Source organism: Erpetoichthys calabaricus, chromosome 1 (genome assembly GCF_900747795.2).
Source record: "Erpetoichthys calabaricus chromosome 1, fErpCal1.3, whole genome shotgun sequence".
In the NCBI taxonomy this organism is placed as follows: domain Eukaryota; kingdom Metazoa; phylum Chordata; class Cladistia; order Polypteriformes; family Polypteridae; genus Erpetoichthys; species Erpetoichthys calabaricus.
Genome location: NC_041394.2, coordinates 61,289,233 through 61,312,885, shown reverse-complemented (window position 1 = coordinate 61,312,885; position 23,653 = coordinate 61,289,233). Strand labels below are relative to the sequence as shown.

Here is a 23,653-nt window from a genome sequence, read left to right as displayed (position 1 = left end):
ACGTTTCTTTATTTCAGCAATGCCAATCACCAACTGTCATTTCCACTCATCAAAGTTGAGAGGGTTGGCTCTAGCGAGTCCCGTAGTTTTTGATTGGAGAGCCAGTTGTGAAGTGCATGCTGAAAGTTGTGACTGTGAGCATCTGCAGCAGACAGGACTGCCAGAAGAGGTTGCCCAGAATTTTTTGCATGGAAAAAGCTACTTTTAACTAAAGAAGCTGTAAAGTCATCATCTATCTTACTTAACCACAGTTAATATATGCACGGCGGACGCACAGAGGCGCATGCGTACTGCGGCCTTGGCGCCCGCCCCAGAGTCAAACGCAGCAGCTTCCCAGAGTCAGTAGGTGGCGCCCGAACAACACAACCTGTACAGTCAAACGCAGCGGCTTCCTAAAACGCGGCAGATTCCCAGAGTCAGTAAGTGGCGCCCAAACAACACAACCTGTAAGCGCCCAAACACCACCACCTGTAAACTAGACTTGCTATAATCCACTGTGCCAGTAATGTAGATCACATAATGGTCATTCAGTTTGGCACCCACCCCAGAGTCAAACGCAGCGGCGTCCCAAAACACGGCGGCGCCCGCCCCAGAGTCAAACGCAGCGGCTTCCCAGAGTCAGTAGGTGGCACCCAAATAACACAACTTAATGCGCCGTGGCGCCCGCCCCAGAGTCAAACGCAGCGGCTTCCCAGAGTCAGTAGGTGGCGCCCAAACAACACAACCTGTGAGCTACACTTGCTCTAATCTACTGTGCCAGTAATGTAGATCACATAACGGTCACAGACTCTAACCCAGCGGCTTCCCAGACTCAGTGGCTGGCACACGAACACCACAACCTATAAACTAAACTTGCTGTGCTCCACTCTGCCAGCAGTCGGTGTCAGCAAAGGCAACAGAATCATGTCTCCACAAAACGAAACCGCTTTAGTACAGATATGCTTATGTAATTAAATGACATTTCCCCGGACGCACCCACCCTCCATGATATGTCATCCATCCAGATATCGGACAGAATAGAAACTGATTGCCATTCTTGGATTTCCGATTCGCTAGCGAATCGCGGGCTTGTCTGATGTAGATGTGGCACTTGCTGGCTTGAAGGTTTACACCCAATCAGTTACATCATAGTTGCTAGAGCCCACCTTCTCCACTGTGATGGGAGAAAAGGACAGTGTGATTTACAGCAGTGTCACAGTGGCCATTGCAGTAGGCACACCTGCTCATTATAAATGATGATCCTGCTTCTCCAAACAGTCAATCATGTGCCTGCAGCTTTAGAGCGCACATACCAACACGGTTAAAAAGTTTACTTTTTGTTTGACTGAATGCTACAATGGGCAAGATGCGTGATCTTATCCACTTTTACAGTGGGTGTCAGAAGTGGTGGTTCCAGCATGTCAAAGAGAGATGCTTTTAATGGCACTATAGTCTGGAATTTACAGAGATGGTGCAACTAATATTCAACACTCCCAAGGAAACTATAATGGCTCTGAAAGGACACAAATAATCCAGTAACTGATGTGGAAAGGGCATCTCTGAATGGACAACTCACAATTTGAAGGAAAAGGACTACAGCAGAAGAGCACACCAGGATCCACTACTGTTACCCAAGAACAGGAAGATGAGATGAGAAAATGTTGCATGGTCTAACAGGTCATTATGTGCAGACAAGCAGGAGCAGAGTTTGGCTTGAATAGAATCTACTTATGAACTTTATATATGGGGAAAAAATATTCTCAAACTTAAAATAATTTACTTTACAGGTGAGTCATATTACAATCACTAAACTATGAGCCAAGTAACAACTGCAACTCGAAGCTGTAACATTCAGCGAGAGCAGACATCTTAATTAAATGGAGTAGGTGCGAACAGGAGAGGCCCCATTTAAAGAAGCTCAGCCATTCCTGAAAATTTACTTTACAAAGGGGTTTATGTAAGGCAAACACTTAATTAGAAATAATTCAAAAACAACTGTAGGTGTTCCCTCACCTCCAGTTCTGTTCAAACAGCAGTGAACTACATGAAAATTGAGAGAATTAGTTTAACAACATTAGTCATCAAAGCAAACCCTAAAATGACATTGACAATCTTTATATATAATACACTACCGTGGCTGTCCAGGATTTTAAATCACTTGTGGCTCACAAACCGTTTGACCTATTGACCTGAAATGTGGTACACATATACTATGTGACGTCTACTATCCGCTTTCGGGGATGATTGACCTCCAAGGTTATTCCTCATTTTATTAGAGAATTAACTCTCAGCAGTGGCAGTGTGGCGCATGCGTATGGGTGCCGTTCTCATTCCCTACCACATTCGCCGTCACTTCCCCTACCTCTTCATATCTTAAATCATTCTTGAGGCAGAATGAAGACTTAAGCTTAATTGAAAAATTAACGAAAATGTACTAAGTAATTGCAACACAAACACTGACTGAATCAGTTTTAATGCGAAAAGATGCTGACAAAAGAAGAGAAGAAGCAGGCCACTAGGGTGGAGAAAAGAGCTGCTCAGGAAGCAACAAGCACATCAACCTCTGAGCAAACGAATGAAAAACGTACAGAGAAAGATTATGGACACTAAGAATGCTCAAGTCAAGTGTATTCTGTGCAGTTACTGGTCATTAAATAAAGTGCTTTTCCTAGACATTGTCACTGCAAACATCACATTCAAATCATCAGAGCCATTTGGTTTAACTTCGGTTTTTCCAGCTAATTCATGATCTGTTTTGGATCCATGATAACATGAGAAGACATGTGAGCAACACACAGTACAGGTATGTGAGCACACAAGTACATGTCACTGCAGCCTGCAGATCACTTCCATCCTGTTCAGCACCCTGCCATGAGGACACCATCTGAACATGGCGGCATACGCAATGAAAATAAGCGAGGCTGGGTTTGGGCATCAACGTCCAGCCCTGCCCTGCCCTGTAGTGAGGTGTATAACAAATGACTGTATAGTTGGCACCAATGGCATGCAGCTCAATATTATCCCAGTCTTTGCATATGCAAATTTTTCTAAAGTGGGGGAAGATGGCTTAGATAACTGAGTAAATAAATGTGCATGTGTGTAGCCCTATTGTTTTCTGGTTTAATAGGGCACTAATGATTTTTTTAGCAAAATAAATTGCAGTGAAAGTAGCCATTTCTGTTTAAAAAAATGTAGTGAAGTAAAAGAGAAAGGTGACAGCACACGTTATACACAAGTACTGCAAACACATTCTCAAAACATATTCATGTACATTATGGAACTGCTTCTACTGCATTGTCCCTCTATTATAATAAAAAAATCTTGGGACGAGATGTGATCTTTTGAAGAGACATTTTGGAATGAAGTCCCACGAGACGGAGACTTTTAACATAAGATTTTTTCAAATCACATCATACATACAACCTTTGGAAGCAAGCCCTGCGAGACGGCGACTTTGGCCATGAGATTCTTTCAACTCACGTCATACTTACAACCATTTTCAAAAAAGACCACGGTCCTCTCACCTCTCAGTCGTGTGAATGCTTTTGTCAGACACACTTCTTGTGCTCTCATTTCTTATAAATTTTAACGTTTTCCTCACTTTAAGTTCCCAATTAAAGAAGACGTATTATGTCCAAATCTTATTGAAGAAATTTCATTATGAAGTGTTATCAACAGAAAAAATGAGTACATGGGCAATCCTAGCACCTAGAAAGAGGAAGTCAAACAATTTTATGCCAAAAATGTTGATCTGTAACATGGCAAATTGGTTAAACGCATATCAATAGACTATACTGAAACAGTTGTTGGTGAGAGTGCGGAAGATGAAAACAACAACTTCCAAAATAAAGAATATCTACAACCGTTAACACTGTCTAGTCTTCCAGCACACGTTACTGCAGAAAGAAGGATGTAGCCAAGAAAGGTAATGTAGTACATCTTCTGCAGATAACATTAGATAACAAAAGGAGATCTCGATATGCCATTCGATTAAAACATTAACAGTTTCCCGTTAGAATAGTTTTTGCAAAGAATTAAATCTCAGAGCCAAACATTCGAAAAAGTCGTTTATTAAATAGAGAGAAAGAAACGAAATGCAATCACGGGCAGTTATACATGGCGTGGATGCAAATGTACCACTTCACATGAAAATTAAAATCTGTTTAAATTGCAGCAGAACTGCAAAGAGGCTAGCGCGTAGCACAGGCCAGGGCTACTGGCCCCACCAACCACCCCCCATAATCCCCATCATTATCCTGACTTGGATTTAGCAGGCTTGAGAACTTTATAAGATTCATTGCTATTGACACTGTGTTACTACTGAATACTGCTGGACATGACAAATACAAAGAAAACTTACCTTAAAAATTGTTTTGGCAAAAAAATCTAAATTGCTACCCGTCAATCTCAACAAAAGTTTAAACCAGCTTCTCATGGTCCTTCATGTGAAATCCCTGAACTATTACACACATCTTGCTCAGGGTGCCACAACGAGCCAGTAGCACCACTTGAACCGTTATTTTTCAGACCAGCTCCTTAAGCACTGAGGAGGACTGCAGGCATGAACAGATTACTTTTGGCACCCATCACAATTATCAAACCACATGACCATTTGATCACTAAAATGGAGATGTAAAAAGGAAACTGCAGATTCAAATGTAGTTGTTGGGTTTATAAAATTATTTGCACAAATTTTACAAAATTCCACCAAAAAAAAGTAAAAAGGAAGGAATGCAAGCATATCCTTACAATATCAAAATGTGCGTCATTCAGCTACTGGGTATAACTGGTAAGAACATTTAAAGTCAGCATATTTTATTTGCTTATTAAAAAAGTATCCTTATTAGTAAGCACAACCAGTTAAACACGCCTGGAGAAGCAATCTGGTTGAAAATTCAAAAGTCTTTGGCTATTAAACATTTCTAAACAATAAAAAAATGTAAAAAACACAAAGGAAACTGTAAACTCTAAATGTCCTAGCAATCTTGCACACAAGCTTTGCTAAACTTGGATAACATTTATTATAATCCATGAATTAATGTACTTCCCAAACCAATTTAAATTTACAAACGTCCTAGAAGTAGGTCTGAAGTAACTGTGCACCCATCTACCTCGACCAACTGAAGTTAGACTGTGTAGCAACACCCTTGAGGAGGAGAAGAAACAGCAGTCAGAATAAAAGTCTGAGTGGAGCACAAGATGGTAACAGTGCATGATTGACAACTATCATACATAAGAAAGCAAATACCGCAAAGCGATACTGGAAGAAAGCACCAGAAATTCTAAACCAAATGAAAAACAAATGACATCAGGGGCCAGCAGACATCTCCTTGAACGTTCTTCTGATATTCCATCACAAACATTAGATTGGGAGTCCCTAATCCTATTTAAGACTAATCTCTGAACCGCAAGTCTAATTCACCGGGCCCTGAAACTATATATTGGGCCAAAATATAATTGTTTATGTGATATTATGTGCAAAATACAAGTGGTAACCCCATCTTAAGCTAAACACTACTTTCTCTTAATTAAAAATCTCCCAGATACTTCATACTACACACCCAGGCTCTTCCAGCCTGGCCGCCTTCCTCTTAGTCCCGGGATATGCCTTCCTTCTCCATACTTTGAATTCTGTGTGCCACTTTCCACCGAGCTTCTTCATTCAGTTCACAGTCTTGGTTTTTCTGCAAAGGGCACTGCTGATCTTGGCAAGAGTTCTGGAAGAAAATAATAAACTGTAAAGAAAAAAACCTCAAATACTGTGATCTTTTCACACTGGTCTACTTGTTAAATAAGATCAAAGCTCACAATTTGACAGAATACTCCAAACTTCCCCATTACATTTTAATATCCCACCAGTTTTGGTCTATACTACATGATTCATGCATTCATTTCCATACACAAATAACGGAGACCACCTCAGTTAAACTGAACCTCATTTGCTTGGGTATTGTGCATTAACTTGCAAGTTTGTGTGTGCTGTACAGCATATTTGGCAATGGTGAGGTTCCCAAGAAGACAAACATCATGCACAGCATGACCCAGAAGTCTATGTACCATACTACTTACTGATAAAATGAGGTAATGGTGGATTGAACAAGGACATCTCGCAAGGTTAGTCACACATTTGAGCATCACATATTAGTTATATATTAAATGAATAAGCGTGTTTTCTGTTTGCAAAGGCACATTCATTCTGTGATGGTGCTATTATTGCAAATTACATTAGGATAATCAGCAATCACTGCAAATTGCCCTTTGATCTCAATTTACTCACCCTGAACCGTATGGAAAGTGTATCTGGGTAACATCTCAGTCATACTGTCCCAATGAGATGGTATGACACAGCTCATGGAGACTGGCTCTAGAAAGTCTAAATCAGCTTATCAGCCAGTCATCATCACAAACCAATTAAGGTATTAAATGGTAGACGGCCATGCTTGGACTCATTCAGTGGCACACTGCTGTAAAGCCCCACAAAAGGTTTGTTGTATTATGATGGCTTGTGCAGTACTGAACAACATGGTGCACCAACACGAGCTGCCTCAGCCACTGGAGAAACACCACAGTGAGCACATGAAGATCTGGACCCTGTCGCTGAAGACATGATGGCAATTCAAAGATGTTTGGATGTTGTATGTCAAAAGCAGAGACTTGTATGGATTGTCGTCTTCTTCTTTCGGCTGCTCCCGTTAGGAGTTGCCACAGCGGATCATCTTCTTCCATCTTTATGTCCTGCATCTTGCTCTGTTACACCCATCACCTGGATGTTCTCTCTCACAACATCCATAAACCTTCGCTTAAGCCTTCCTCTTTTCCTCTTCCCTGGCAGTTCTATCTTTAGCATACTTCTCCCAATATACCTAGCATCTCTCCTCTGCACATGTCCAAACCAACACAATCTCGCCTCTCTGACTTTGTCTCCCAACCGTCCAACTTGAGCTGACCCTCTAATGTCCTCATTTCTAATCCTACTAGGGGGCTCCGCCCCCTGCTCGCTTCGCTCGCCAACCCCTGGTGTTGGGAATGACAAAGAGCGTGATGTATGAATGAGATATAGAATAGTGTGACGATGTAGATGATGCAAATAGAAAGCAAACAATAAAGTGTGTGGCACAGTGTAAAGGTTTATTTGAAAATTTCTTTGTACACGCCGTTTAAGTGTAAAAGGTAATTCCAGCTCAGAACTTGTAAGGTCAATGAAGATGGTCATTATCGTGATCAGAGTCAACTTTGTCAGAGCTTAGAAAGAGTTGTGTCTCTCCAGGAAGTAATGGAATGACTTGGGTATTTATGTTTTCCACATTAATATTTTTTGGATATAATATAGTGCGTTGTGTTAAAAGGGGCATTTGGTCTAATGAGATTGCTGTTCCAAATCTCTCTGTAACTAAGTCGTCGCAGATAAAGGCTTGAGGAATTGTAATAATATGTGGCTGAAGTCCATCTGTATTGGTGAGTGTACCATCTCTCAGTTGTAATAAGCAATTGTTATGATCTGGTTCTGGACATCGTATCTTTTTTACTAACTGTATCTTTTGAAAGCAATGCCAATTGTCTGCGTATTTTAAGGTGCACTGAACAATAGCTGAGTGCATGGCATCTGGAAGAATAGCTAATCACTGTTTAAAATCTCCTCCTAATAAAAGTACCTTTCCTCCAAATCGAATATTATTATTCATAAACGTTTGTAGAAGTTTATGAATGGTGTTCAGTAAGTGACTTCATGCCATTGAACATTCATCAATAAACAACATTTTTTCAAGACGGATGTCACGTGCAGTGCCACCGTTAATGTTCATAGTGGATACCGATTTGTAGGATCTAATGTAGTTGATAAAGATTTCACTTTTAGGTACATCGTCAGTTAGAATCTTCTGTAGATATTCAGTATATGAATGTAAAGAAGGCAGTCTAATTTGACCCTTTTGACAACAACGTCTAAATGTATTACTTGTATTGCCAGTTGTTTCTTCAGGGAAGTGAACTGAATGACAATGATTGCAAATGACATTCATTAATCCGAATGAATTTTCCCGGTGTATGTTTTGCTTGTGCCGTTTGAGAGGCGCGTTGTTGCATGTGTAGTATTTGGGACGTGTTGTTTTGGAGCTGTAATCGATTTGCCTGTGCTGTGTGAGACGCCCGTTGTAGCCTTCCTTGCCGTTAACGTATGTCTGAGACGGGAGGTGTTTCGTTTTGAATCCGTGCCTGTTGCGATGCAGCACTTTGATTGATAGTTTGCGTCATGTGGATCCAGGATGTAGATTTGGGCATATTTGCGTTGTTGATTTGTTTCAGGGTGCACTGTTCCAATGTGATGCAGTATTTGTGCACATATGGGAAAGCAGTATGGGCCATTGCCTTTTGGTGGCCTGATATTTACTAAAAGCAAATGAACTATTGTAGGATCTAACGCAGTTCATAAAGTTTTTACTTTTAGGTACATCGTTAGTTAGAAGCTTTAGTTGAGCTTTGCGTTTTTGGAGTCGAGACATTTTTTCTTTTAGAAATATGGATAAGTAATAAGGAGTATTGCACTCACTGTTAATATGGAGACTTTTCTGTGGTTGAACGGTTAATAGTGCCTTATTGTAATGAGATCCACCTATGCCGCATAGCCGTCTATTTTGTTGTTTCTTTCGTGTTCGTGTGTTTGTTCCTGTTATCATTTCCTTTTCGTTTTGTACCCGTGACCGTGTATTCATGACTTGTTTCTTTCTAAGGAGGGTCGCAGTCACTGTTAATATGTTTCCTTTTCTGCAGTTGAACGGTTAATAGTGCTTTATTGTAAGGAGATCCACCAATGCTGACACCTATGCTGTCTAGTGTGAAGGTGCTGACGTTCACTTTAGAATATGTGGCTTTGGGTGTGACTTCTTATGGATGTGGGGGGGGGGGGGGGGGGATTGTTGAGGATTGTTGTTGCGCGAGCGTCTTCTTTCTTTTTGTGTTCCTGTGTCTTGTTGAATCCCCCTCTTTGTGTGTGTCCCGTCCCTCGCTTGTAGGGTCTGTGGGGTGGTTTTGTGTTCTTTTTTTTTGTGTTCCATGGGCTTGTTGAATCCCCCTCTTGGTGTGTGTCCCGTCCGGTGCCTGTAGGGGGGGGGGTGCCTTGCTGTTGTGCGCGAGCCTCTTTTTTTTTTTTTTTTTTTTTTTTTTTTTTTGGGGTCGTTTCGTGTGCAATGTGTTTCGTGCTTTTCCTGCGTTTGACTTTGCGCCTCATTTCTCCTTTTTGTATGTGCTCACTCCTTTTTTCTGTGGTCTTGTCCGCCACTCGCGGCCCCTCATCCGCCTTTGTCGCCCTCTTTTCTCCGCCTTTCTCCGACTCTCGCGGACTCTTTTTGCGCCTGCGCCTCTCGCGGCCCCTCATCCGCCTCTTCTCGCCCTCTTTTGTCCGCCTTTCTTGGCTCCTCAGCCGACTCTCGCGGACTCTTTTTGCGCCTGCGCAGTACGTCTTTTTGCAGCTACGGCCCATGGCCGGATGTGCCTGCGTCCATCATCCGGTTTAGCATTCTCGGTTAGTAATATGGATCCATCCTTGACACACCCAGTGCAAATCTTAGCATCTATAACTCTGCTACCTCCAGCTCCGTCTCCTGCTTTCTGATCAGTTGCACCGTCTCCAACTCATATAACATAGCTGGTCTCACCACCATCCTGTAGACCTTCCCTTTCACTCTTGCTGATACCCGTCTGTCACAAATCACTCCTGACACTCTTCTCCACCCATTCCACCCTGCCTGCACTCTTTTTCACCTCTCTTCCACAATCCCCATTACTCTGTACTGTTGATCCCAAGTATTTAAACTCCTCCACCTTCGCCAGCTCTACTCCTTGCATCCTCACCATTCCACTGACCTCCCTCTCATTTACATACATGTATACTGTCTTGTTCCTACTGACCTTCATTCCTTTCCTAACTAGAGCATATCTCCACCTCTCCAGGGTCTCCTCAACCTGCTCCCTACTATCGCTACAGATCACAATGTCATCAGCAAACATCATAGTCCACGGGGACTCCTGTCTAATCTCGTCTGTCAACCTGTCCATCACCATTGCAAATAAGAAAGGGCTCAGAGCTGATCCCTAATGTAATCCTACCTTAACGTTGAATGCATCCGTCACTCCTACCGCAGACTTCACCACTGTCACACTTCCCTCATACATATCTTGTACAACTCTTACGTACTTCTCTGCCACTCCTGACTTCCTCATACAATACCACAACTCCTCTCGAGGCACCCTGTCTTATGCTTTCTCCAGGTCCACAAAGACGCAATGCAACTCCTTCTGGCCTTCTCTAAACTTCTCCATCAACATCCTCAGAGCAAACATTGCATCTGTGGTGCGCTTTCCTGGCATGAAACCATACTGCTGCTCACTAATCATCACCTCGCTTCTTAACCTAGCTTCCACTACTTTTTCCCCATAACTTCATGCTGTGGCTCATCAATTTTATCCCCCTGTAGTTATTCAAGTCCTGCAAATCCCACTTATTCTTAAATATCGCCACTAGTACACTTCTCCACTCCTCAGGCATCCTCTCACTTTCCAAGATTCCATTAAAAAACCTGGTTAAAAACTCCACTGCCATCTCTCCTAAACACCTCCATGCTTCTATAGGTATGTCATCTGGACCAACAGCCTTTCCATTTTTCATCCTCTTTATAGCTGTCCTTACTTCCTCCTTGCTAATCCGTTGCACTTCTCCACATCATCCAACCTCTTCTCTCTCTTGTTCTCTTCATTCATCAGCCTCTCAAAGTACTCTTTCCATCTGCTCAACAGACTCTCCTCGCTTGCGAGTATGTTTCCATCTTTATCCTTTATTACCCTAACCTGCTGCACATCTTTCCCAGCTCGGTCCCTCTGTCTAGTCAATCAGTATGGGTCCTTTTCTCCCTCCTAAGTGTCCAACCTCTCATACAACTCTTCATACACCTTTTCTTTAGCCTTCGCCACCTCTCTCTTCACCTTGCGCCTTATCTCCTTGTACTCGTCTACTTTCTGCACCTCTCTGACTATCCCACTTCTTCTTTGCCATTCTCTTCCTCTGTATACTCTCCTGTACTTCCCCATTCCACCACCAGGTTTCCAGATGTCACGCCAAGCACCCTTCTTGCTGTCACCCTTACTACATCTGCTGTAGTTTCACAGCTGTCTGGTAACTCTTCACTGCCACCCAGTGCCTGTGTCACCTCCTCCCTAAACTCAACCTTGCAGTCTTCCTTTTTCAACTTCCACCATTTGATCCTTGACTCTGCCCTCCCTCACTCTCTTCCTCTTCTTGATCTCCAACGTCATCCTACAGACCACCATCCTATGCTGCTTAACTACACTTTCCCCTGCCGCCACTTTGCAGTCTTCAATCTCCTTCAGATCAGCTCTTCTGCATAGGATGTAATCTACCTGTGTGCATATTCCTCCTCTCTTGTACGTAACCCTATGTTCCTCCCTCTTTTTAAAATACGTATTCACCACAGCCATGTCCATCCTTTTGGCAAAATCCACTATCCTCTGACCTACTTCATTCCTCTCCTTGACACCATACCTACCCATCACCTCCTCGTCTCCACTGTTCCCTTCACCAACATGCCCATTAAAATCCGCTCCAATCACCACTTTCTGTCCCTTGGGTACACCGTTCATCACTTCATCCAACTCACTCCAAAAATCTTCTCTCTCACCCACTGCACAACCAACTTGCGGTGCATATGCACTAACAACATTCATCACACCTCCAATTTCCAGCTTCATAATCATTACTCTGCCTGACACTCTCCACCTCCAAAATACTCTTGACATACTGTTCCTTCGGAATAACTCCTACCCCATTTATCCTCCCATCCACACCATGACAGAACAATATGAATCCACCTCCGATCCACCTGCTTTACTCCCCTTCCATTTAGTCTCTTGCACACACAATATATCAACCGTCCTTCTCTCCATCATATCTGGTAACTCTCTCCCCTTACCAGCCATACTGTCAACATTCAAAGTTCCTACTCTCAGTTCCACTCTCTTTACTTTCCTCCTCTCCTCCTGCTTCTGGACATGTCTCCCCCCCTCTTCTTCGGCCAACAGTAGCCCAATTTCCACCAGCACCATTTTGGCTAACAGTACTGGTGGCGGTCGTTGTTAACCCGGGGCTCGACCGATCCAGTATGGAAATTTGTATTGTTGTCCGCATATTGATTTGGCAAAATTTTACACCGGATACCCTTCCTGACATAACCCTCCCCATTTATCTGGGCTTGGGACCGGCACGAAGAAACACACTGAATTGTGCATCCCATGTGGATTGTAACATTGATAATTTACTTGGAAAACAAAATTTGCAAAGTTCAATAAGAATGCTCTTAATATCTCACAGTTCTGTGTGTATAGCCTACATCAATGTACGCTGCATGCTGGCAGTGGTCTGGGCACTGCATGATGGTATATTGCCATTCCCCTCTCTACTCAGCTGCTCCACTCTTTTTTAATTTGTGACACCCAAAAAGGGGTCAGCACAGTGGCGCAGTGGGTAGCGCTGCTGCCTCGCAGTAAAGAGACCTGGGTTTGCTTCCCAGGTCCTCCCTGTGTGAAGTTTGCATGTTCTCCCCGTGTCTGTGTGGGTTTCCTCAGGGCGCTCCGGTTTCCTCCCACAGTCCAAAGACATGCAGGTTAGGTGGATTGGCAATTCTAAATTGGCCCTAGTGTGTGCTTGGTGTGTGGGTGTGTTTGTGTGTGTGTCCTGCGGCGGGTTGGCACCCTGCCCGGGATTGGTTCCTGCCTTGTGCCCTGTGTTGGCTGGGATCGGCTCCAGCAGACCCCCATGACCCTGTGTTCGGACTCAGCGGGTTGGAAAATGGATGGATGGATGAATGGACACCCACAAAGAGAAACCAGCAAAAAATGTTTTTGTAGTTCTCCACTTTAGTCAGTAATCTCTCAGTTCATATTAACTAACATTTTATTTTTGGTGTTTTTCCATTGTGTGTTGTAGTAAAGACATTAAGGAACATGGCCAAATTTATATGGTGACTAGATCATGAATATTCAAAAAGAACATGCATTTTAAGCCATACATGGTTACTAGCAAGGAAGTAGCTAAAACTTTGCACAGGTATATGTGCTCATTAAATTAATTTGAGACTTTTGAAAGCAACTTTGTTTGACATGTGATGTACATACAATTTTATTATGCTATTTTTGCTCTGCAAGCATAAGAAAAATTTAAGTATGGAATCTAAGCAAAACATTTGGCAGATGAGGCTTCCAGGTTGTAATCAGCGAGAACATGGAGCACAAATTTGCTTCGTTTAACTGTAAAACTGGATGGCACGGTGGCGTAGTGGGTAGCGCTGCTGCCTTGCAGTTAGGAGACCCGGGTTCGCTTCCCAGGTGCTCCCTGTGTGGAGTTTGCATGTTCTACCCGTGTCTGCATGGGTTTCCTCCGGGTGCTCCAGTTTCCTCCCACAGTCCAAAGACATGCAGGTTAGGTGCACTGGCGATTCTAAATTGTCCCTAGTGTGTGCTTGGTGTGTGTGTGTGTCCTGTGGTGGGCTGGCACTCTGCCCAGGGCTTGTTTCCTGTCTTGCACCCTGTGTTGGCTGGGATTGGCTCCAGCAGACCCCCATGACCCTGTAGTTTGGATATTGTGAGTTGGATAGTGGATGGATGAACTGTAAAACTTCTAAGGACTAACCATGCTTAATTACTCAAAACCAGGCATGTCAAACTCACTACCATTGGTGGGCCGCTTCGACTGCCATACGTGCGTCAGCGGGCCGTACTGTAACAAATACTATTATACTATTATACCAAGTTACTGTAGCTTTCTTTCCTATACTGAAAACTTTAAAAAATGTAACACTTAAAGTTTAAAGTAAAGCAATTTATTTCCATGCAGTCTCCATACAACAGTGTAGAATTAGAGTCTTAACCTCTAAGCTAGGTCCTTATTATATTACTAGGCTCACCCGCCTTTTAAGGCAAGCGACTTTTATCCTCAGTTTGTGTGCGCGCCATGTGTACATCAGGCATGTAAGTGTAGGGAATGAGAACATCAAAGTGCCCATTCATAACATCTCCCGAAAACCTAAGTTTTTTTATCCCCTCGAGTGCCTGTCCAAACTTGGAGTGTAGGACTCCATAATAATATACTTGAAACTCATAGGGGAACAACTCTCCCACTGCCATTAGCTCAGAAATGGTACCATAAGTTTGAGACTTTGACATTTCAGTGAGATACTGAAGCTCATTTGTATAAGAGATTCCTTACAGCATCATTGTAAATGGCTGAAACCTTGACCAATTACTTAAAACATGTCGTACAATGTGTACAATGTGGGGTTTTGGTAGCTTTCATTAACAAAAACAATTGCTCACAAAGGTAAGTGCTTCCGAACATTGACAGTACTCTCGATGCCAACATACGGATCTGTACATACGAGGGTAGCAGGTAAGCATACAAGCCTGGCACACCAACTTCGTTGGATTTTGCCTTCAGAATAGAATCTGACTGCACTTCAATCAATTCCATTTGGATATTCTCAGGCGCATTCTCAACGTTGTAAGAGAACAGCGCAATGCCCTGTTTGTGTGAACTGAAATCACGAAAATGCTCACTGAATTCATTGCTCAGTAATTCAAGTTGGAAAACAAATCCTCCAAAAATCAAATTTTACTTTACTAAGTTTACTTCAAAGTTTATATTGTAAAATATGCCGATATGCAAAAAGCCACCTGACCTACAATAATTTTACAAACTCAAAATCACAAAAATTTGTTAATACACAACTCACCAACTTCTCGCGTCCACTTCAGATCTTCAGCTGTAGTCTGCACTAACTGTTTGTTACAATACTAGCACAAAATTACATGAAACTAGAGCAAAAAATGTGAAAATATGCGGACTATTACTACTCATGATGGTCAGTTCTGCCCAGTGGCCAGTCTCAGCAGCCCAGCCAGTAGTGTAGCCTGCCAGGGGCGGCTCTAGGCTCGTGGCGGCCCTGGGCAGAGAAAGAATCGGTGGCCCCTTCACCCGCCAATGTCAATATGGTATCTTATGCACGGCAGATGGCCACATCCGTTGCGGACACTGCATAGCCGCCTCGTGCTCATGACACGCTTCTATATGCGCGTGTCCGTAACTTGAAAACCAAGTGGCGGCCCATGATATTCTCATTACGACAAAACATTATAATACTACATATAGCTTACTGCTCCAACTCTAGCGACGTTTGTAAATACAGCGTACTAATTAACAAGAAACAAAATGTTTTTCGGCCACATTGCCGTCAGCTGTGTCATTATTTTCTCTTTCTGTTTTATATTCAATATATATTGGCGTGGCGGTCCCCTGGGATTTGGCGGCACTGTGCAGGTGCACAGTTAGCACATGCCTAAGGCCACCCCTAGCACTTCAGTTGTGACGCTGCGGCTCATTAACTTTGGACAAGGCTTGTGGCTATACTAGCAGATGACATTTCCGGTACCGTAATGCCATGGGAAAACGTGCTTTTGTCAGAAGGCGGAAGTAAGAAAAGTCAATAAGTAATACTGAAGATGCAGAATGATTCAATCACAAACGATAGTAATAATTTTGTACAAGTTCAGTGCTAACTAGGATCTGTCATGCGGGCCCGCACAGATTTCTGTTGCGGGCCGCATGCGGCCGCGTGTTTGACATGCCTGCTCAAAACAAACATCCCTTTCATGATATTTTTTTTGACTTGTTTCATGTTCATCTTTCCTCTGCGCCGTGAGCTTATTTACTACCCATACTTTAATGGACAGCTTTTGTTGTTTCAAACTGCTCAATGTGAGCCCCCTCAAGAAAGATTTCAGGAGAGTAATCAACCGCAACTAGAACCGTTTTGTGCTAAGAAGCCTCTGTCAGCTTGTGCAACAGAGATGGAAGGGATCAACATGACCTCTCTCTCCTAAATCTAAAAAGACCACACCAGATGCTGCATATTCATCATTTACTTTTGGCTTTGTTTATTAACTTCAAAGTTGTGACAACCACTGCATGTTGCAATATCCGAGAGCATCCAGTTTTGACAGGATCAATGTATATTATCTCTCTTTGAAATGCCTAAGCTGCTTCTTGAAATTTCTCTTTATTTTCAGCCATTTTATCTATTCTTTGACATTACACTGGATTTGCTGTAGCATGCCTGGGGTGGGCACAGCTAATTTTAATCACAAATAATCCTCTGGAAATGGAATAGCAAGCAGAGTTTTGTGCTTCACAGTGATATCACATTTAAAGAGTTCACACCTGCTTGTAAATGTTGCATTCCACCAGTGTGTGTTCCCAGCCGTGTAACACCATTTTAGAATATGGCTTTCTTTTTTTAAAACCAGGGTCAAACTCAAGGCAGGAAAAAAAGGTAGTCCGTTTTCACTTTTTGTATCATTCTCCGCACCTCACGCTGCCTGCTCCACTCTGCTTTCATTGCTCCCTGCACCAAAAATCTCTTAATGCTTGCAATTATGAAACTATCTATTTTGCTTGTCATTTTACACTAGGTTTAACTTGATAAATCCAACAAATACCGCACACTCCCATGATCACCAGCAGTTTGACATAACCAGTCCAACAAGTCTGTGACTTACTTCTACAAAATCAAACTGATTTGATCTTAAATACATGAACAGGCACAGAACCACATGATGGCTATCACTTATAAGAGGAAAGTGATCACGTCTGATAAAATACCCATGGATGACACCTTTCTATTAATCCATCTCCTTCTCAGCAGGTTAACTGAATAATCAGAAAGACCTGGAGACATCTCTGGATGGTTGAAACCCAAGTCACATTACTTGTATTTTCCAGTTATAGCTTTCATTTACATAATCATAGTGAATCTGAGGCAGTCAGCATTGTGCTCATGTGAAACCAGTTGTCCATTGTGATATAAGTTGGTGGACTAGTCTGTGACTTGCTCTGATAATCTTGTATTTAGTCACAGGGAAGGGCTCTGTGGGCGCGAGAGATGGCATCCAATGAATGCTCACCCGGAAGTATAATGTATAAAATATAGTGACAAGGAATAACATGCATGTTTTGAACCTCACAAATAGAAGAGAGGCTTGTCTTGATAATGTCTCATGTTTTGCCTACTAAAACAGAATGTAAAACAGAAAAAAGGGCACAGACTGTACCGAACTTGTAGTACCTGTTGATGTTTTATATAGCGCTGGCTCTGACAGGCAGCATGTGGCTGTCACAAAAGGGGACAAGCACAACAGCAGGAAGATGCTAAAAGTGATGCAGGTAATGATTTTCAGTCATGTAAATTGACATGCTCTGATGACAGATCAGCAAGTGCGGTACACAATTCTGACATACCCTACGACTAGAAGTCGTGTAATGAGACAACCACCTAGCATGGGGTGATGGATTACATAAATTTTTAACAGACCTCAAGAGACTGCCTTACAATGCCCTCCTGCTGTGAATTCTGGTACCTCCCACTGGCCCCTTCCGTTTTTACTTATAACATCTAGTTCAAACATTTCCTTAATTGAACACTATTCAAAACTCTTTTTAGCATTGTCACCAGAAAGCATTTTGAAATATGCCTTGGTGACAGTGCACAAAGGAGACCATAATGGAGAAACGCATGGAAAAACTGAGAACACACCAGAAATTCTGAACAAAAGAAAATCAGTTGACAGAGCCAGCATTAAACTTTTTCTGAAGCTCCATCAAGTTCCACTTTAAAAAGCCACCTAGGTAGACAAATGCTCAAGGTAGTTTTTGATTCATTTGACTATTCAAATTACTCCTAGTGTTTAATTTTGACTGAACCTTTGATATTAGAACAGATAAAAATACTTTAATATCACTCCATCCACTTTCTAATCAATTTCAGTTCAGAGTTGTGGGGACAATATTACCAGTTATGAAATAGGACTGTCACAGCTGGAATTATGGGTATGGCCATGTGATTCACATCAGGATTCAGGCTGTAAAATGCCAGAATAAAAAAACTAAGGTTTGCCTCAGTGTAGTTAAACTGGGCCAGGTATTCTCCAAGATAGTATATGGCAGCATGGAAGCCAGCTACATTGTATACATGGTACTCTACTGCCCATGAAAAAAGTATGGGCAGTATTTGTTAAGAAATAAGGTCCAGAACTGCCGGCCTCCTAGGCCATTTCTAAATCTGGAATGGATTTTCAAAGACATAGCTCTGCACAGGGCTTTAACACTTGAATCCCTGAAGCCATGAAAAAACTCAATCCCTGGCCACTTTAAATTCCTTCCCAGTTCTCCACTGGTGTGTTTTGTTTTTCAAATGTGTCTATCAGCACAAGCAGCCTGCTATCCCATTCCCCCCACCACCACAGCTCAAGTCTGTTTATCTGGGGTTGAGGTAGGTCTGGAATTGTAGAGGGTAAATATCGTCATTTGGAATACATACATTTCATGTGTGTTCCATGTCTACAACGATCTCTGGGTTGGGGTGGAGCATGAATGTGACTAAGAATAAAACTGAAAAGAAAAAAAAAAAACCACTAACTTTCACAAGTACCATAAATTTTCATCGGCTGTTACAGATTCAAATCAAATGTATGTTTTTATTATATTAGAGTAATAAAAATAGCAGCTCACTACTCAAAATAGTAAATTATGGAGGATCCAGGAATCAAACCCACGACCTCTTGATTATGAGACACCAACAAAGCAGACATATCTACTTTGTACCCTAAGCCAACTTATTTTTCTTCAGGTATATTCTTGAATAAAAGCACACTAATTTTGTTATACTTTTGTTAAAGTGTTTATTATTACTAAATTACTAAAACATGAAAAACGTTTCTGTTTTAGTTATGTGTTCAACAATTCCTGCCATCCTACATTTACATATAGACACGGAACACACATGAAATATATGTATTCCAAATGAGGATATATTATTTACCCTCTACGATTCCAGGCACCCCACACACAGACAAACAGACTTGAGCTCCAAGAGTCTTCTGTGCGACTTGAGCTGCGTCAGTGGGGGGATGGAATAGCAGGCTGCTTGACACATTTGGAAAACAAAGGGGCGGATGACGAGGTACGAAGGAATTTTAGGTGGCCAGGGATTACAAGTTTTTTCATAGGCTTCAGGGATTCTAGTGTTAAAACAACTTTCAGCCATTTAGCCATCAAGTGTGAAGATGGGAAAAAAAGCTTTGACAAACACTAGGCTGCTGCTAGGAAGCCAAACCTGAGGTGGCAAATGTGAAGTGACAGTTTTGGAAAACATTGAAGTCAGAGGTTAATTATTGTTTAGTAAGGCCCACAAAGATTGTAGATCTTTCATTTTCTCTCTTGTTTTGAAACTTTGATCCCACCTTGTTAATTTAAAGTTAATAAATCACCTTTTTGTAAATTTTTTTCTTCACCGATTTTATTCTGAGTTGGAGGACTCCCCTACATGCCACATTGTTATTCTTTTAATTAATGTCTATGTGCTGAAGAAAGTACTTTAAGTTATTTCATGTTCTGAAGCGAACACAACATTCTCAAATAGTAATCTGAGATCAGGGTTTGGGGGCTGGAGCCTATGCTAGCAGCCTTATTTATAAGGAAGGAACCAGCCCATTACATAGCCAATTCAGGTATGCAAGGGTATATTCAGACAGCAGTGTCACAGATGGCCAGAACAGATGATGCACTCCCCTCTAAATAAAAAACACTTCAGATTAACAGGTTGTGAGATACACACTATAAAGCTGGAGCTTTGTATATGGAGCTATATAAACCTTTACTCTAAAGAAAAGAAAACAAAGGACAACGGTCAGGGCAGCATGGTGGCAAGTAATGCCACAGCCCCAGAGTGCTAGGTTTTAACCCTGGTCACTATGTGTGCAATCTAAATGCTCTTTAAATTCCCTCCGTATGTCTATAAACATCACCCCCCACTGAACTCTGAATTCCCTCAAAGCCACACATAGTTAATTTGGCGAATCTTAAATAAAAAGTGTGACTGCAAGGAGAGTTGGGTTTTACCACCTGTCGATGGCTGCTATGACCGTCTCTGGCCTCCATGACCCAGAACTGAAGTATTTAGGTTAAATCAACAGACAAAGGATGGCGAATAACTAAATGTGAAACTGGAGGCATTTCAACCTACGTATAAAAAATATACCTTGCGTGCTAGGAAGCCTACAAAAATCACTGTAGTAGCCAACATATTACCCTGAAGAGAAGCTGGGCTGGATGGGTGATTGACAGTGAAATGTCACACAGGTTGGCTGAGCTCTGCATTCCAGAAACCCCTGGAACATTCATGTTACATTTTACAAGGCAGGGAAGGTTCAAGAAGACAGGTGGAGACTCCTGCGCCTTTAGAGAAACAGAGCCTTGGGGGAAGTAAGGGGGGGTTTTCTGGAGAAAGACACAGCATGGCTCAGTGAGAAACGATATGGGACATTGCAAGAGTTAATGTGACTCCAGATTATCGTGCAAGAATAGCTGTGTCTGTTATCACTGCTGCTTTACAAGATGTTTGTTGTGGCCATTTGTGAATTTACCCTTGGGATTAATAAAGTATTTATGCATCTATCTATCTATCTAATATCAAGAAGGGGATTCATCTGAAAATACAACTGTGAATCATCCATCCATTTTCTAAACAAGTTTTATTCTGTGCAGGGTTGCAGGAGAGCTATCACAAGCCTATCCCAGCAAGCACAGGGCAAAAGACAGGAACAATCCCTGGAGCATTCATTATTAAACAAACATGCCCAAATTTGGACTTCAATTCAGTGTGTGTGTCATAGTCTTTCCATCTTGGTGCTTGTCACAGTATTTATTATTCTTCTTTATGTTGTTGCAAAGTTCTACCATATGTTTTTATTCTTATTCTACAAATATTCATCTTTGTGGTGCAGCCCTACCATTAGTATCAGAAAACTACAAAAGATGGTCAGGAGTCCCACTTTTGTGGCTTGGGGTATCGTTAAGTTGTGACGTCATTCATTCTTAAATGTGACTTCCCACTCTTTCCTGGGAATGCGTGGAGGATGGTAAATTCTTATCTCCTACTCTGAAGTTGGACAAGTTCTTATCCAAGTCAGATTTTGTGACAATTCTTAGGAGTAATTTGGAGATGCTGAATAAATACAGACCTAGTACTGGCTAGAACAAGACATGGAAAGTTTTAATGCATTACAATTTAAGAACATTGAAGGGGATTGTTTCAGTGTTAAGACTGGTTAAGGCTTTAGACTTCAAACCCTGAGAATGTGGGTTCAAATCTTGCTACTGACACTGTGTGACCATAAGCAACTCACTTTACCTGCCTTTGATGGAAAAAAAACAAAAGGAATGTAACCAATTCTATCATAAATGTAAGCCATGTTGGATAAAGGTGTCAGCCAAATAATGTAATGTAATGGATGTTTCAACATTTGTGTCATCTATCGTCGCGACTCTTCCAGAAAAATATCTGCTCGGGTGCACCACTTCCTTCAGAAAATGCTGTGTGTTTGCTGGTCACTCAAATTCTTAAGAAGTCTTTCAGTACTGTCATTTATCTTGCTTTTTCAATGCAGGAACATGACAAATGTCATTATTGTGAAGAAAAATTGGTAGGCATTAAGTTTCCACATAATTGGTATTCAATTGCTTAAAATCAGGTCACCATGCTATTCAATGTGACGCTTTTCCTATTCACAATCCACTAAAAAAGACCCCATCTTTAAACACAGGTGTGAAGACAGACAGATTATTAATCCCTAGGGTAAATTCACAAAAATAGACAGAATTGAGCTATAGTATTAATGTAGCCTTGGTCATAAAACAGCAACGTGGATGGCACAACCTGAGAAATGCCAAATACATAGTATTTAGCGCAGCTAAAATGTAAATAGATCATTGAAGTCACATCAGACATCCAGACAAGACAGCAACGCAGACCATCACAATTGCCCCATGGTGAGAAAGGAACCCATTATTTGTTCGCACATCACTAGAGGTCTTCAGCTTGCCTGTGATGTGCATTGATAAAAGCCCACCGGCCTATAGTTTCCAAACAAATAATGAGGCTTTTGCCAGTTATTAACTGTACCCAGAGTGTATCGATCTCAAAAAAAAAATTTAGGCTCTTCACTTTTTGAAACAAACTTAATAAAAAGCAATTGTTTTTGGGTATGTGAGCCGCCCTCTTACCTTCTCGATTTGGTCTTAACGCATTTAGTCTATTCTTCCCCCGACAAATATTGCTGATGACTTTACTCACCTCTCTTCCCGAGAGTCTGTCACCGTTCCTCGGGGCTAATGTGTACCACACCGAGGAAAGCGGTCTCGTCCAGCAGAGGCATCTCCTGACGAGGTTCGTCCAGGTGGAGAACTGGAGCGCAGGAGAAGCAGGGAGTCCCAGCAGCGGTCCCAACGGTACCGTGAGGCGGAGGATGGCGTGACGAGCCTCCAGGGGACAGGGGGCGCCGACATGCCAGTGGGTCAGCCTATCCCGGACAGCCTCGGCACTCGCCAAGCTTCGAGTCCTGCAGTCCTTTCTAGAAAACCCCATCCGAAAAGGAAGCAGGGAGCCGAATCGATTCTCTTGATTCCCACGCGAGCAAGGCTGCTTTGGCGCCGAAGTGCCGGACGAATTATTGACCTGTTTCCGTCGACATTTTATATTTAAAAGTGTACCGACTGAGCGTTTCTCATTGTTTCTCGAAGCCCACCCTGTGTGGTCCTTCCAGGCGAGAGCCGGTGGCACCCACTGGATAGAAGGGGTACGCTTAAGCCCGCTGCCGTTAGATGAGGCCTTCTTGGGTTGCTTTCGTCCAAACAAACTGCCCCTACACCGTATCACGGCGGCCCTGGCCGAGGCGGACGGTACAGATGCCATGCCTCAGACCGAAATTTCTGTTGAAGCATCAAGTTTCCAGTAGAAACCAATCTCAGTGGGATGAGAGTAACACACTTTCCAACCATACGAACAGAGCCCTTCAGGAGCCGCACGACTCGCTCGTAGGGGCGGGGAGTCTTTTTTTAAGTGGACCGCTCCGCCTCCGTTCATTGGAGAAAAAAGAAACCTCCCTGCCCCTTTCGATGAGCCCCTCCTCCAACAATTAGGCAGACCTAGAGGAACGCATCGGTGTTTTGAAATTTCCGTTTAGGATTGCGTTATGACTCAGAGATCTTCTCCTTACGGAGGTGACGATGACACGTTTTCAAAGTACAGAGATACGAGCCAGCCTTGGCGGCTACTGGCACTTATGATAACACGTTTTTAATATGACGAATACATAACTCGTGAAACATCGTTGTTGTTTAAATCTAAGACGTCACCAAAGGTACAGTGGAACATCGAAGTTTCCCTGCATTCCTTCCCGAGATGACTACGCTACAGAAGCTGTTAGATTTTTTCTCCCATTAATCTTGATAGAAAGAAGATTAAAAATTAGAACGCATTTTTTGCGCTCATTGTAAGTCTTCAGCTTATTGTACAATATATGTTTAGCGTTTTCTGTTGAGAAAAAAAAAAACCTAATAATATGGAGATAATAGAAACACTTTAATACATTCAATTAATTTTGTTAATTTACCCCTAAATATTTTATTTGAAGTAACTAGATGATGATGAAAACACAATAGGCGCTGAGAGCTGGTGTCTTGTTAATTTATGCCTCATTATAAATACATAAAATGCCTCATGTG

The 23,653-nt window shown here is 42.2% G+C and overlaps 1 protein-coding gene across 1 annotated transcript; it reads right to left on the bottom strand.

The window, feature by feature from the left end:
• Window positions 1–5,458: 5,458 nt before the first annotated feature.
• Window positions 5,459–22,996, bottom strand: LOC114650769 (uncharacterized). The gene is made up of 2 exons (XM_028800611.2): window positions 22,224–22,996; window positions 5,459–5,696 (listed from the first exon to the last, which is right to left on the bottom strand). Exons 1-2 carry the CDS (start codon window positions 22,839–22,841, stop codon window positions 5,571–5,573), a joined length of 744 nt encoding a protein of 247 aa, XP_028656444.1. The 5' UTR covers window positions 22,842–22,996; the 3' UTR covers window positions 5,459–5,570.
• Window positions 22,997–23,653: the final 657 nt, after the last annotated feature.